We start from the raw sequence: 13,543 nt of genomic DNA, 5'->3' as shown, positions 1-13,543 counted from the left end.
CTGGTGAAGGTGAAGCGAGGCTGTGGCCAGTTTTGATGGGTTTCGCTGGAATGATGTAACCAGCCTGGTAACGGTTAAAGGAGGGCGGGCACCCGAGCGACGGTGGGGTGGGGAATAAGGGAATCTGCCCGGGGAGCGGGACGGTGGAGGAAATCCTCATATGGACTCGGTTCTGTGCAGCTAGCTGCCAAATGAAAAAATGATGCGTTATCAGCGTCTGGCATAAGGCACATTATGAAGGCGGAGGGGGGAGAAAACATATGTGTATTTTTTTCAGTATTAAAGCATTGCTTATTGAGGCCGCTACTGCAATATTTGGCTTTGTATACTGAGGTACTAGCTCAAACCAGATTAGAAAACATTGGTATCTGGCTCCTTAAAAAAAAATTTTATTTTTTTTTACCAGAGAGCAGGTTATTGAAATCTTGGCAATGCAAGTAACTTGCGTTTTTAAAATACCATTCTGCTGTTTTGTTAAACTTTATGGCTTGTAGAGAGGATTAGCATCCAGAATAAATGCTTAGGTAGGCGGGTGCTTTGGGGAGAAAATTAGTTAACAGAAGAGTATGGAATCAAACCAAGAGCTTTACAGGCAGTAATATCTGAAATTCTTTGCTTTTCAGTGTACTTATGTATGCTGTTTGCTTAATAAATAATAAATTTATTGTAAAATCAGTTGATTAACAAAAGCTACCAGTTCAGTCTTTCTTTAAAAATAAGCGATTAGGCTGTGCAAATGTTCTAGTATATAAACAAGTTTTATAATGCTTGTTATGCTACCTTTTCCTCTTTTCTATGTTTTTATAGAAAATGATTATAGACTTATGGAGATATTTCTATACAAATATCTTTCGATTTTGGCTAAAGTGGATCTTAAGACTGGTAACTGGAAAATGTGAATTGCAGCGTATTTGCAATGGCACAAGGAAAAATGCAAAAAGAACACTACGAATAGGTAATAAATATGTTTATACATTATTATGACAATCTTTTTATATTAGCCAATGACAGGCCAAGAGATGATCTGAAATCCCATGTAATTTTCATAACTTTTTGAAAGTCCTTTAGTAGCATTTAAATAATTGGCGAGATTTGTAATAGCAAGCCAAATATCTGGTTATACATGGTACATAACCATTAAGTATTAGCTTATTTTTACATTGGATCTTTTTTCCATATAGGTTGGTACAGTAATAGTTAGATTATTTATATATTTATTTACATTTCTTATTTCTAAACTGTCCATCTCCCTTAGAGGGGCTACACAAATACACACACACACTTATCCCTTCGTGCTTTTTTTTTCCCTTAGACTTTCCCCCCCTAACTTTTATCTCTTCTTAGTTTTCTGAATTTGAAACTATTATCCCCATTTTTCATTTTGTTTAATTTGAGCTATTTCTTTTTAAGTCCTACCTTCCTGTTTTCATAGGCCTATATTAGTGCTTCCTTCTCGTTTTTTACATCTGATTAGCTCTATTGATGATAGCCTAACGCCCTAACCCATTATCATATCATGCTGAAACTTTCCATATTGTTAACATGGTCATGTACAAAGACTCATGTAATGAGTAAAGGTGGCTCTCACACTATGACAGATGTTACAATTTATTTTGTCATGTTATGCAAATGGTTTAAAAGACATAATAAACAATAAACCTGTAGTTTGCTTGTCATACTTCCTGAGTATTCATTAACATGTTTTTTGCTGAGTTATAAAAATATTTGCAAGGCTGTATCAGAATAATGTTCAGAATAATGTCCTGCGGGAGAAGGGCGGTATATAAATTAAATAATAATTATTATTATTATTATTAATTTATTCTTTGTAAACATGAAATGTTATTAGGGAGTTTGAATAGTTTTAATAAACATAATTAACATTTATCATTGCAGAGTATTCACTGGAATCATCGAAGCATAAGGTAGGATATATTTTGCATGTATAAAATGGATTTTCCCCTGTTTTTCTTATGAGAACAGGACCATCAGAATTGGTTTTTAACTTGCATTTCAAAATCAGTTTCCAACATACGTAATGTCTAAAATACTGCTTTAGCAATACAGAACATCCTCTTCCTTCAAAACATTGCATGTTATAATGTTTATTCATTTGAGAAATGTAGTCAGAGGTTTTGCCATGTTGTTGCAAAAGGGACCTGCTTGACAGGATCCCAGACTGCCTCTCTAAACCAAAGGTTTTTCTGCACTATTATAAAGTGTACCTTTCTAATCTCAAGTCACTTTACTTTCTATACTTGTAAGCAGTGACACACACAATATATTTAAAACAGTTGACTAACCTTGATTATTAGTTCAGAAAAAGAGCACTGTCAAATTCAGTTGTGCTGATTATGAATATGTTAGTTATAAAACTTTCAAAGAGTTCTGCAGCTGAAATTAAAAAGCATGCTTGCCAAATCCAGCTGCTTCTTCAATTTGGTTATTTCAAGATTCTCAGCAACATTTTTTCATGAATATTTTCCTTGTTAGTAAAGTTGTGCACTGCATTTTGTTTTGTGTAATTTCATATTTTAAGTTGATAAGTTTTGGGAAAGTCCAAAACCATTTATAGATAGTCCTTGGCTTACATCCAGTAACCATTCAAAGTTATGGAGATGTTGAAAAAATGGACGTACTGCAAGTTCTTCCAGTTTCAGCCTTTGTAGTATCCCCATGGTCATGTGATTGTGAATCACAATTACAATGTCAGGGGAAACTGCAGGCATGTGATTGCCATTTGTGCCCTGCCTGCTTCCCAGAAGCAAAGTCAATGGCAAACCTGGCAGGGAAGTTCAGAAATTGCTCTAGTAAGTTGCTGCCGCTTTTTCTCCCACCCATAGTATTCTCTCCACTCTCATGCAGCCTCTGCTAGCCCTCTCAGGCCCTTCCTGGCCTCTTGAAAACTCACATGTGGATTGCAATAGCCCTCCCAGAGCCTCTGCACAGCACCCCTTTACTTCTTATTTGGGATTCCCATCTCTTCCAACTTAATGACCTGTACATCTTGGCAACTAGAAAGGCCCAGTATTGCTATTACTACGCATTGCAGTCATGTGACATTGCATTTTACAACTACAGGTAGTCCTCGACTTACAACAGTTCATTTAGTGACCATTCAAACTTACAATGGCACTGAACATTTTCACATTTACAACTGTTGTGGCATTCCAATTAGAGGGATGGGGGAAAAGGAAAACAAAACTGGGGGTACAGTCAACAAAAGAAAGAACTACAGCAGAAAATAATTACCAACTTTGGTATAAAACAAAAAAATATAATAATATTTTGAACGGAATTAGATGATAATGTACAATTTTTTTGAAATCAAACAAATCTAGTTAAATTTTCTTTTTTTTTTCCATTTCATGCAAAAAAGCTAAGTTGTTTCCAAGTAGAGATGAAGTTAGACAAAGTTTTTTTCTCCCATCAAAACAAAGTCTCAGAATTAAAATACATATCTGATTCCAATAATTCTTAGCTCTCTTACATGTCCACCGGAGCACCTTCGGGTTGGTGCTTAACAATTAAATTGTCAAAGAATTATAAGGATGTGCCAAATGTATGTTGGAAATGTAAACAATCAGAAGGTGGTTTTTAGGAATGTCTGATGTTTTCATTCCAATTGAAAAACTAAATAGATTATTACTGTTACATTATCTCATCCAAAGAAGCTTACTTGGTAATTTTGACCCAGTCACTCTTTCTTAGCTTAACCTATGTCACAAGGTTTTTAGACAAAAAGAGAAAATAAAGAACTAAATACACTGCCTTCAGCTCTTGAAGAAAACATGAGATAGAAGTCAAATAAATGATTCTCAGGATGTGAAGATTTGCTTACCCTTCTACAGTATATCTGTTAAATAAACCAATATTGGTTATCAAATAATTTCTGAAATAAGGTAACAATACTAAATGTAGAATAAACCATATTGAGTGCTATTTCTGAGCAACTATTTCAATTTAGATTCTGCTGTTTAGGTAGATTTTTTTTCAATTTATTTTTATTTTATTCAAAAAAGTTAAAATATAAAACAAAAAAATTTAAGAAACAAAGAAAATATTACTCATCAATATTATATATTGTTTAATTTTCATTTTAGTTTAATTTTCTACTTTGTTTCATTTAGTCCTTGCAAAATGCTTTGAACACTACTGAAGATGAAGTGGAAAAATGTGTTGCGTGCATAATAGAAGAAAAGAAGATTAAAGTACAGAAAGATGTAGGGTATGTCTGTTACAGCCTCTGCTACAATCTCAAGAAAAATCTTAATCTAGATTAATCTTAATCTTAATCTTAGATTAAATGTGAAAGAAGTAAGTTCACATTTAAATTTACTATATGATGTGATTAAGCTGGTAAATTTATTAATATTGGCATAAATAGAGAATTAACTGAAATTTCTTTCACTGAAATTCATAAATTAATTATTTTACTCAGTGGAAGATAATATCTTGTTAAATTAATGGTAATTATTATGAAACATTGCAGTATAATTGAAGAAGTGAGTATGTATTCTTACATTACACTATGCACAATTATTAGGCAAGTTATATTTTGGAGGATTAATTTTCTTATTCAACAACTACAGTGCTCTTGGTCAATCCAAAATGTTAATAAACCTCAAATCTGAATATTTAAGAAAGTAAAAGTGAGGTTTTGGCTTTTTATGAGAATATGTGTGCACAATTATTGGGCAACTATTAGTGTACAGAATTATTATGCAACTAAATGAAAAAGAAAAAACTGCCCATCTCAGTCATTTATTTGCATTTGCTAAGTGAGAATAATAAACAAACAACTCAAAATGTACAAATAAACATTTCTAACATTTCAATATATATATATATATCAGTGACCAATATAGCCAGTTTCTTGATCTGTTGACGATCAACATTTTGTGCAGCAGCAACCATAACCTCCCAGACACTGTTCAGAAAGGTGTACTGTTTTCCTTCGCCATAAATTTCCCATTTAAGAAGGGTCCACATGTTCTCAATAGGGTTTGGGTCAGGTGAGTAAGGGGGTCATGTCATTGTTCATTCATCTTTGAGGCCTTCACTGGCTAGCCACGCAGTGGAATACTTCAATGCATGGAATAGAGCATTGGCCTGCATAAAAATCATGGTCTTCTTGAAAGATGCAGACTTTTTCCTGTACCACTGCTTGAAGAAAATTTCTTCTAAAAACTGGCATAGGTTTGGGAGTTGATTTTGAGTCCATCTTCTACCCGAAAAAGACCAACTAGCTCATTTTTAATAATACCAGCCCTTACCAGTACCCCACCTCTACCTTGCTGCCGTCTGAGTCGAAGTGGAGCTCTATGCCAGGGGTGTCAAACTGCCGGCCCGTGGGCCGGATGCGTCACCAGGAAACCGCGCCCACCCCATTGCCGGCAATGGGAAAAAAGCTCCGATACGTTGCACAACATCACGTGACGTCGTGAGTTTGACATGTCTGCTCTATGCCCATTACTGATCCAGCCATGAGCCCATCCATGTGGTCCATCAAGAGTCACTCTCATCTCATCAGTCCATAAAATCTTTGACAAATCTGTCTTCAGATGTTTGTTGGCCCAGTCTTGCCGTTTCAACTTATATGTCTTGTTCAGTGGTGGTCAGGTTTCAGTCTTCCTTATCTTGGCCATGTCTCTGAGCATTGAATACCTTGTACTTCTGGGCACTCCAGGTAAGTTGCAGTTCTGAAATATGACGACACTGGAGGATAATGGGTTCCTGGTAGCTTCATGCTGGATTCTTCTCAAATCTTTGGCAGTTAATGTGCATCTTTTTTTCTCAACACATTTCTTGCGACCCTGTTGACTATTTGCAACAAAATGTTTAATGGTTCTGTGATCACGTCCCAATATCTTAGCAATTTCAAGAGCGCTACATCCCTCTGAAAGACTTTTTAAATTTTTGACTTTTCAGAGTCAATTAAATCTCTTTTTTGGCCCATTTTGCCTGAGGAAAAGAAGCTGCCTAATAATTATGCACACCTTGGTATAGGGTGTTGATGATATGGTCAAAATTCTCACTTGACTAATAATTGTGCACACTGTATTTAGTATTATAATTTGTCAAAACTAGATAGGATATCTTGGTATATCATGGTTTCTGAACAGCCACTTGTTTGTAACTGTTAAATATAACTTCAAATTATTCCAAATTTTGATCATCCAAGGTATTTGAAAGCAGAGAATACAAGATTAGGTAATGGAAGTGGTATAATTTCAGTGGTATAATATATTTTTCTATCCAGTGATTGCCTGATGACTGCTGCTACTTTTTACAAAATTTGCAAGTGTAGATTGAAACTATAGTAGAGATATAACATGCTTGTTGGTGTTGTGTTGTTAGTGTATTGTTATTTTTCCCCTCACTGCCCCCCTCCAGTGGATAGGTGCACCACATGTAGGAGCTGTGACCCAAATCAAACTAGACATATGTGCATAAAGAGGGAACAGAAAAATTATGGGGAAGTCTTAACATTTTTTAATACCACACTGTAATTATGTGGAACTTTGACTCAATAATATGGTAGGTCAGAACTGGAATACTCTAGTGCCTGGCATAGATCTTAGATTGACAAAACAGGTATTTATAAAATCAAAGTTACGTATTTCACTTCTGTCATAGAATATTTGGTTTTGTTAGTGCTATTTGTTTTGCAGTTGAATATTGTGTCACATTGCATCACATGTTACTTAGAATTCTCTGAATTTTCAATTTATGGTAGATTTGCTTCAAAGCTACAATCATCTTTACTCCAAATATCAGGCTACAAGAAACTCTGTTTGGCAGTGGAAGATCTCAAAAAACAAATATATAATTCAGACAATAAAGAACATGAAGAGCAATTAATGGAGGTGAACATTTTAGTACTTCTGTGTTACAAATTTAAATTGCTTAATTATATAACATAAAAATCATAGAATAAAATGATTTCATTTTACCCAAGATTTACTGTAAATCTCAATATTTCTTGTTAGTAATGGCAGCATGGAAGAAGTTAATAAAGAGGGGGAAGATATATGGATAGGGTATATTCTAGAGTCACTAATAGCACAGTATCATTTAATGAAATTGATTTACCAACTTGTCTAGAACAGATAAAAAGAAGTACTTAACATAATTATATATTGGAGTGGGTGACCATATATGGTGGTTCTGGTATAAGGACATTTTTAAATAACAAATAATTGAATAGTAGCCAGCTTCCCACAACAAAATCAGTGGAATGGAATGTATGAACGCCCTTGGGAAAACTGGATGAGAAGCTGCCTAGAGAATTATTAAACAAGAAAGGGAGAAGCCTGCAGAGAATGAAACTTAGGAAGGGCCCACTCTAATCAAACAATTAAAAGTCAAGGCAGGAAGTTTGTTTCTTCAGACTTGCAAAATTCTATTACTGTAACTTTACAGTAAAGTAAAACTAGTTCATCTTGTCTGTTTCCTATCTAGTTTACTCGGAATGGGTAGCAATGGGAAAGCTGGCAGGAGGTTGCAAGTGTCAGGGGGTTTTGTAACATTTTATAAAACAATTTATTTGTGAACAAAAAAATAGAAGTTTGAAGTTTTTCAGAGCAGGAACAAAAATATATGTCTGATAAAATGTTATCTTTACTACAGATAGTCATCGACTTACCAGTTGGGACTAAGCAATGTGGTCATAAAATGATATCATGTGACCACATCGCTTAGTAACCATAGTCCCAACAAATCCCATTGCATTGTTAAGCAAATTTCACCTGTTAGCCAAGGGCCACCCCAGTCAAAGCCATTCTGGGCTCAGTCGCTTCCAGTCCTGAGCCTCAGTAAGAAAAAGGACTGTCTCAACTCATCAGTTCCCTCTTCCCCATCTCGGGCGCTTTGGCTACCCTGCACCCTGCTTTGCAGGACAGCAAGCAGCCCCACATCTCTGTAGCTCTGGAGCTGCTTGCCATGTCCCAGAAATCTGCAGCTGCCCCAGTCTAGGCTAGACCCAATTGACCTCGCCACCTACACTCTGAGACCTCTGCCATTCTGTTTCATGCACCAGCTGACAATTGTGGTTGCATTTTTATTCCCACTGCTGACAAGGTGTGCCTGGCCTGGCTGACTGGCCATATGAGCCTGACTTTGCAAAGTGAAAAAGGACAAAAAGAAAAAAAAAACCAGTGTAAAGGGGCCAAGCTGCGCCAAATGCCACCTTTGCACTACACTCCTGGGCTATATGGGACTGGTTTTGTGCTTAAAGGGATCGTACCATGCCAAAACATCCCTTGTCCCAGCCCTTGGGTGATGTAACAAGTGGTTTTGCCCAGTGTGAAAGTTTTCTCAGCTTCCCCTACATGTATGTGCCTCCATGAACACCTTCCTCAGCTCTTTCCCATTGGATTAAACAGTTTCCTGTATTGAAAGAATGGCACGCTGGGCATGCCTTGTCCAGTGGGAGGAATGTGTTACAATGTATCATTGTACAGTCAGCACTAACAAGATTCAATTACTTAAGTAAAAAGCTTTTTACATTCCACCCTGGAAGGTTCTAATAAATTGTTAATGTTAATTTTTAAAAAGAGAAAAATAAGACAAATTAAAACACAAGAAAACTAGCAAGTACAACACTATTACAAAGTCCTTGTTGTTGGTACCACAAAGCCCATGTTGCGTGTCCCTCAGTTCCCAGTGTTGTCATAAGATGGATAGCATATAAATTAGTTAGGTAAATAAATATATGAACCAGGTTTTATGGTGAATGAGAAAATGGTACACCAGGGACTCTTGATTTGTAGGTATGGCAGACTTTTATAAGTAGACCTTATGGTAACGTTTCTATGATTGGTTTGTATGTGTGTGTGTGTGTACTTAAATGATATGATTTTGCTTATTAAAGTAGACATTGCATCAATTTTTGATACAAATTAGAATTACTTAAAATGATCTTAGAAATTAAATTAATAGAAGCATATTTGTGCAGCTCTGGAATTTGTTAATGCCCCATGAAAAACTGAAGGCCAGAATCACAAAGCAGTGGTGTGATATTGGTTTCCAAGGTGATGACCCTAAAACAGACTTCAGAGGAATGGGAATGCTGGGATTAACTAATCTTCTGTAAGTATAAAGTATATGTATATTTTTCCATGATTTAAAGTTAAAGTTTTATAGATTACATTGGCTATGTATTTATTGCTGTTAATGGAAAATATGTTATTATTTGTTCAAATCAGATATGCTAATTTGTCTTCAAGGAAATGCTAATCTTAATTATTAACTCAGTTTAATATACTGTACCGCAATTAACTGCAGTGCAATGATTACGAACAATATTTTTATGTCTCTTTCAGATATTTTAGTAAACATTATCCTCATGAAGCTCGTCAAATCCTTGTTCGTTCAAATCATCCAAAACTTGGGTAAGTGGCATCTCAGTTACTTATTTTTTTAAACATGGAGGAAAACCAAGTCTGAATGTAATAATGGGTTTATTTGTCCAGCATTAATTTCAAGGCACAGATACCATCTGTATTAAAAGATGTATATATGTGTGAGTATTTGTAAAAGTAAGTCATTAAGTTGTACAGTAGAAATTATTTTCTTTGTATATGCTTTAACAAAAGGTGTAATGTACATGGCCATGTGCTCTACTCAGCAACCTGGCCACTGCATTCTGCTTCATCTTGAACTTTCAAACCAAATAAAGGATGGACCCACTTAGGTTGCATTGCAGTATTCTAATGTAGGTTATCAGTGCTTGAACCAGAAAAGGAGATACAGGTAGTCCTCAAGTTATGATGATAATCGAGTCTGGAATTACCCATTTTTATGACAGTTTTGCAGTGGTTGCTAAACAAACGCCATGGTTATCAAGCGAACACTGTGATTGTTAAATGAATGCCATAGTTGTTAAGGGAAAGCCCACAGGGTCATTAAGCAAACTTGTTTTCCTCAATGGACATTTTTGCTGGAAACTGAAAGTAGCAAAACTGGCAAAAAAACAAAACAAAACTCCACTGAAGATTATGGTCACATGACCATGGAACTGTGCAAACAGTGATAAATCCAAGCTGGTTGCCAAGTGTCCGAAATGCAATTAGGTGACTATGGGCTGGAGAATGCAGCTGTCCAAATTTCAAAAATTCGTGGTAATTAGCTAGGGTGGGGGTCTGACGTAACTTCAAATGGTACTAAGCAGCCAGTCATTAAGCAAGGACTATTTCTAATTGATAGATTGACCAAAGTTAGCAATAGGAAACCCTAGCAAGGATGACTCTAGGAATACCCCCAGATAATATACAAGTGATTGAGAAGGTTTCATTCTATTAAGAAGGCAACATTTATTCATTTGTTTGTTTATTGCAGATACTCTTATGCAATCGTTGGAATAAATTTGACAGAGATGGCTTACAGTCTGTTAACTAAAGGACTTTTAAAGAGCCACTTTTACAACTTGGTTCCTGGTGCTCCTCAGCTGAACGATTTCCATCAGTTTTACTGTGAGTATTTGCAACTGTCCTTTAGAGAGATGGCTGGCTTCTATATTTTTGGAGCAGGCTGTTCCACAATCTGTTTAGAAATTAGTAGTTTTCCTTATCGTATTAAGTACCATTCAGTTTAAATTGCTATAGAAATATTTGGGGAAAAATGTAAGACTTGTTGCAAAGTTTATTCATTCAACAGATTTCTACTTTGCTACAACCAGATGTCTCTCAGCTACCAACTTAGTTTAAAACCCCAAACGAGAAATAATAATAAAGATAAGGAGCAACATTAAAAAATAATGAAAAACCTTGGTATCATATGCAAGCTAAGAGAATGCCTCCCAAAGTTATTCAATCTTCACCGTTTTCCAAAAACCCAGCAAGGAAGGGGCTAGACTGATCTTTGTCAGGAAACTGTTCCAAACCACTGGTGTGGGCCCCAGTACCATGTAGCGTAGGTGCCAGCCCCTTTTGCGCTGAAGGTTGAAGTGAAAATGCAGGTAGAATTGGGGGCAGAATTTCCACTGCTAAGGAAGGCGGATGCTAAGTAAATCCTGCTCAATTTTATAACCTTTTTTGTCATAGTTGTTAAGTAAATTACTGCAGTTGTTAAGTGAATCCGCTCCCCCATTGTCTTTGATTGTTCAAAGCTGGCTGGAAAGGTCACAAATGGTGATCACATGACCTTGGGACGCTGCAACCACCTTAAGTGCATGCTGGTTGCCAAGCACCCAAATTTTGATAATGTGATGTGTGCTGCCCCACTCACAGGAGACATCACACTATGAGGATGCCGCGATGGATGTAAATGTGAGGACTGGTTGTAAATCTCTTTCTTCAATACCATTATAACTTTAAATGGTTGCTAAACAATTGGTTATAATTGGAGGACTTCCTGTATTAGTTTCACAAAACGAGGAAAATGCTCTTTAAAATTCATGGTGACTAAATTTTGGATGTATCTAAAATAATTTTTCAGTTCTAAGGATTGCATTTAGAGAAGGATATAGAACTATAAATAATACATTCATGCAAAACTATAGTATGCCACATCTATAGCATTGTGTGCAGTATTAGTTACCACATCTGAAAAGTGGTATTATAAAACTGGAAGAAATACTGGAAATATTTAGGAGATCAAATATCTTCCATTAAAAAAGGTAGGAACATTTAGGACACTTTAGCTTGGAGAGGAGGGGAAGTAACCAGGGAGAAGATGATCAAGAGTTATAACATGTATGACGTAGTGAGAGTGAACCAACTTTATTTCCAATAATTGAATGGCTGTAATCAAATATTTTGCCTTACTTTGAAAAGGCAAAAAATATAGCATTTCTTACCCCACACATAATTAATTTGTGGAATTAATTATCACAAGCTGTGTTGGTAATATGGATAACTTAAAAAAAATTAGATAAATTAATACAAGACAAATCTATCAAGGGCAGTTGATCCTGAGCCTCAGTTCTCTCCAATTTTAATCAAGCCTTGGCTTGATTCACAAAGCTATTCTTATGTACTTAAGTAACTAGTTTTAATAATGGAAATTTTTTTTTAAAATTTACTTATTTCTAATATTATATCCTCACAACAAGTGTTTGATTTTTTTGGTCTTCACAGGTTATTTGACATATGAATTTGACAATTTCTGGTTTGAAGAGAAACCGGAGAGTATTATGTACTTCAACCAGTATAGAGAGAAGTTTCATGACAAAATCAAAAGACTACTCCTGGATTATGATGTGGTCCTTGCCTTAAAAACTGAAAACTAGAAATGTCTGATTCTTTTGGGTTCTGTACATAAATAATATGCACTTGATCGAAACTCTGGTATTCAACCAAAAATTCCATTTATTGCTCAAAGGTTTATACATCCATTATTATTTTTATAGAAAATATGCTTGGACAATCAATACTTATTTAAGACTGAACATTGTATTCGAAAGATATTTTTTTTAATATAAAGATCCTCATTGGATCATAAGACCTCACAGTTTTTCTACACTTAGTAGAAGGTGTAAAATAATTGTTGAACTTTATCATGTTGCTCAGCTATAGATTCATATCCAAATTTGATTGATACTTGATTTACAGTAAAAGATGTTATGATAGTTCATTAATGGAAAATTTGTTGTAGATTTTTTTATATTGTATATCTTGTTCTTTTCAAATATGGAAGCTTTAGTGCTCTGTTATGATTTGGAAAAGAATATATACATCAATAAGTAGTATGTTACTTGAATGAATGAAAGCTGTCTTTAGTGTCCTTACTTAGTCATATTCATTAACTGTTTTATCTCCCTTTGGAGGTGTATAGATAGAAACTCGTAGATTAATCTTTCATTTCAAAAGAAATGTTATACACTACCATAAAATATAAAACTAAATAAATTTTGCCTCTATTGCCATCAAATATCAATCTCTGTCCTCCCTCCATCTGTTTTTTCATTTAACAACATTTAGGAGGTACAGTATATAACATAGAACTTAAAGTATTTAATAGAAGATAATAATTAGTACATTCTTTTTTCAATGTATCACTCATTGAGAACTACATATATAATTCTCAGACAATCTAGGTACTAGAATTGTACTCATGTTGAAAATCTATACAGACTTTTTTTCCCCCTAAACTTTGTATTTAGCCTTGTTGACATTTGAGAGATGGCCAGAATGATTAAGGTTGTTAAAGTGCCTTTTATTTAAAGCAGTTGAGTATCATCCCTGGAGCTGGGATTAACTGATTTTTAGATAGCTCCTAGGATGTGCCTCTGTTATAATATTTAATACTGGAATTGGGCATATTTAATCTTGCTAACTAAAAATGTGTGTGCAAATTATATCACCAATCCAGAAAAAGTGAATCAAAATATTTGAAGAATATTTAAAGAAAATACGATTGTATATGACAACTTGGGCAAAATTTATTATGAATTGGGCTTTGGCAAAGAAATACAGGATTTATTTTTAGTGTTTATAGTTATCTTGCAAATGCTCATTTTATCTCAAAAAATTGCTGAAAGAAAACATTAGATACTATGTAAAATGCATGTTGGACATATTAAAAAATGGTCTGCACTGTC

The 13,543-nt window shown here is 35.0% G+C and overlaps 1 protein-coding gene across 3 annotated transcripts in view; it reads left to right on the top strand.

The window, feature by feature from the left end:
• Positions 1-13,543, top strand: part of ELMOD2 (ELMO domain containing 2) — a 13,960-nt gene extending 417 nt beyond the window's left edge. For 2 of the 3 annotated variants that reach the window (XM_015821557.1, XM_015821574.1), the window contains exons 2-9: positions 808-955; positions 1,897-1,925; positions 4,131-4,228; positions 6,740-6,869; positions 8,960-9,093; positions 9,327-9,395; positions 10,342-10,475; positions 12,081-13,543. In XM_015821557.1, coding sequence (XP_015677043.1) covers positions 811-955; positions 1,897-1,925; positions 4,131-4,228; positions 6,740-6,869; positions 8,960-9,093; positions 9,327-9,395; positions 10,342-10,475; positions 12,081-12,232 — 891 coding nt within the window. In that variant the 5' untranslated portion in view covers positions 808-810 and the 3' untranslated portion in view covers positions 12,233-13,543. Of the gene's footprint in view, positions 1-24; positions 56-807; positions 956-1,896; positions 1,926-4,130; positions 4,229-6,739; positions 6,870-8,959; positions 9,094-9,326; positions 9,396-10,341; positions 10,476-12,080 lie in introns of those variants that run through there. The other variant, XM_029285154.1, reaches the window with a different exon arrangement.

The sequence above is a fragment of the Protobothrops mucrosquamatus genome, unplaced genomic scaffold, assembly GCF_001527695.2.
Source record: "Protobothrops mucrosquamatus isolate PMUCROS unplaced genomic scaffold, P.Mucros_1.0 scaffold_166, whole genome shotgun sequence".
NCBI classification, from domain to species: Eukaryota; Metazoa; Chordata; class Lepidosauria; order Squamata; family Viperidae; genus Protobothrops; species Protobothrops mucrosquamatus.
Note: the sequence above shows the minus strand (reverse complement) of the source record. Positions and strands in the feature narration are given on the sequence as shown.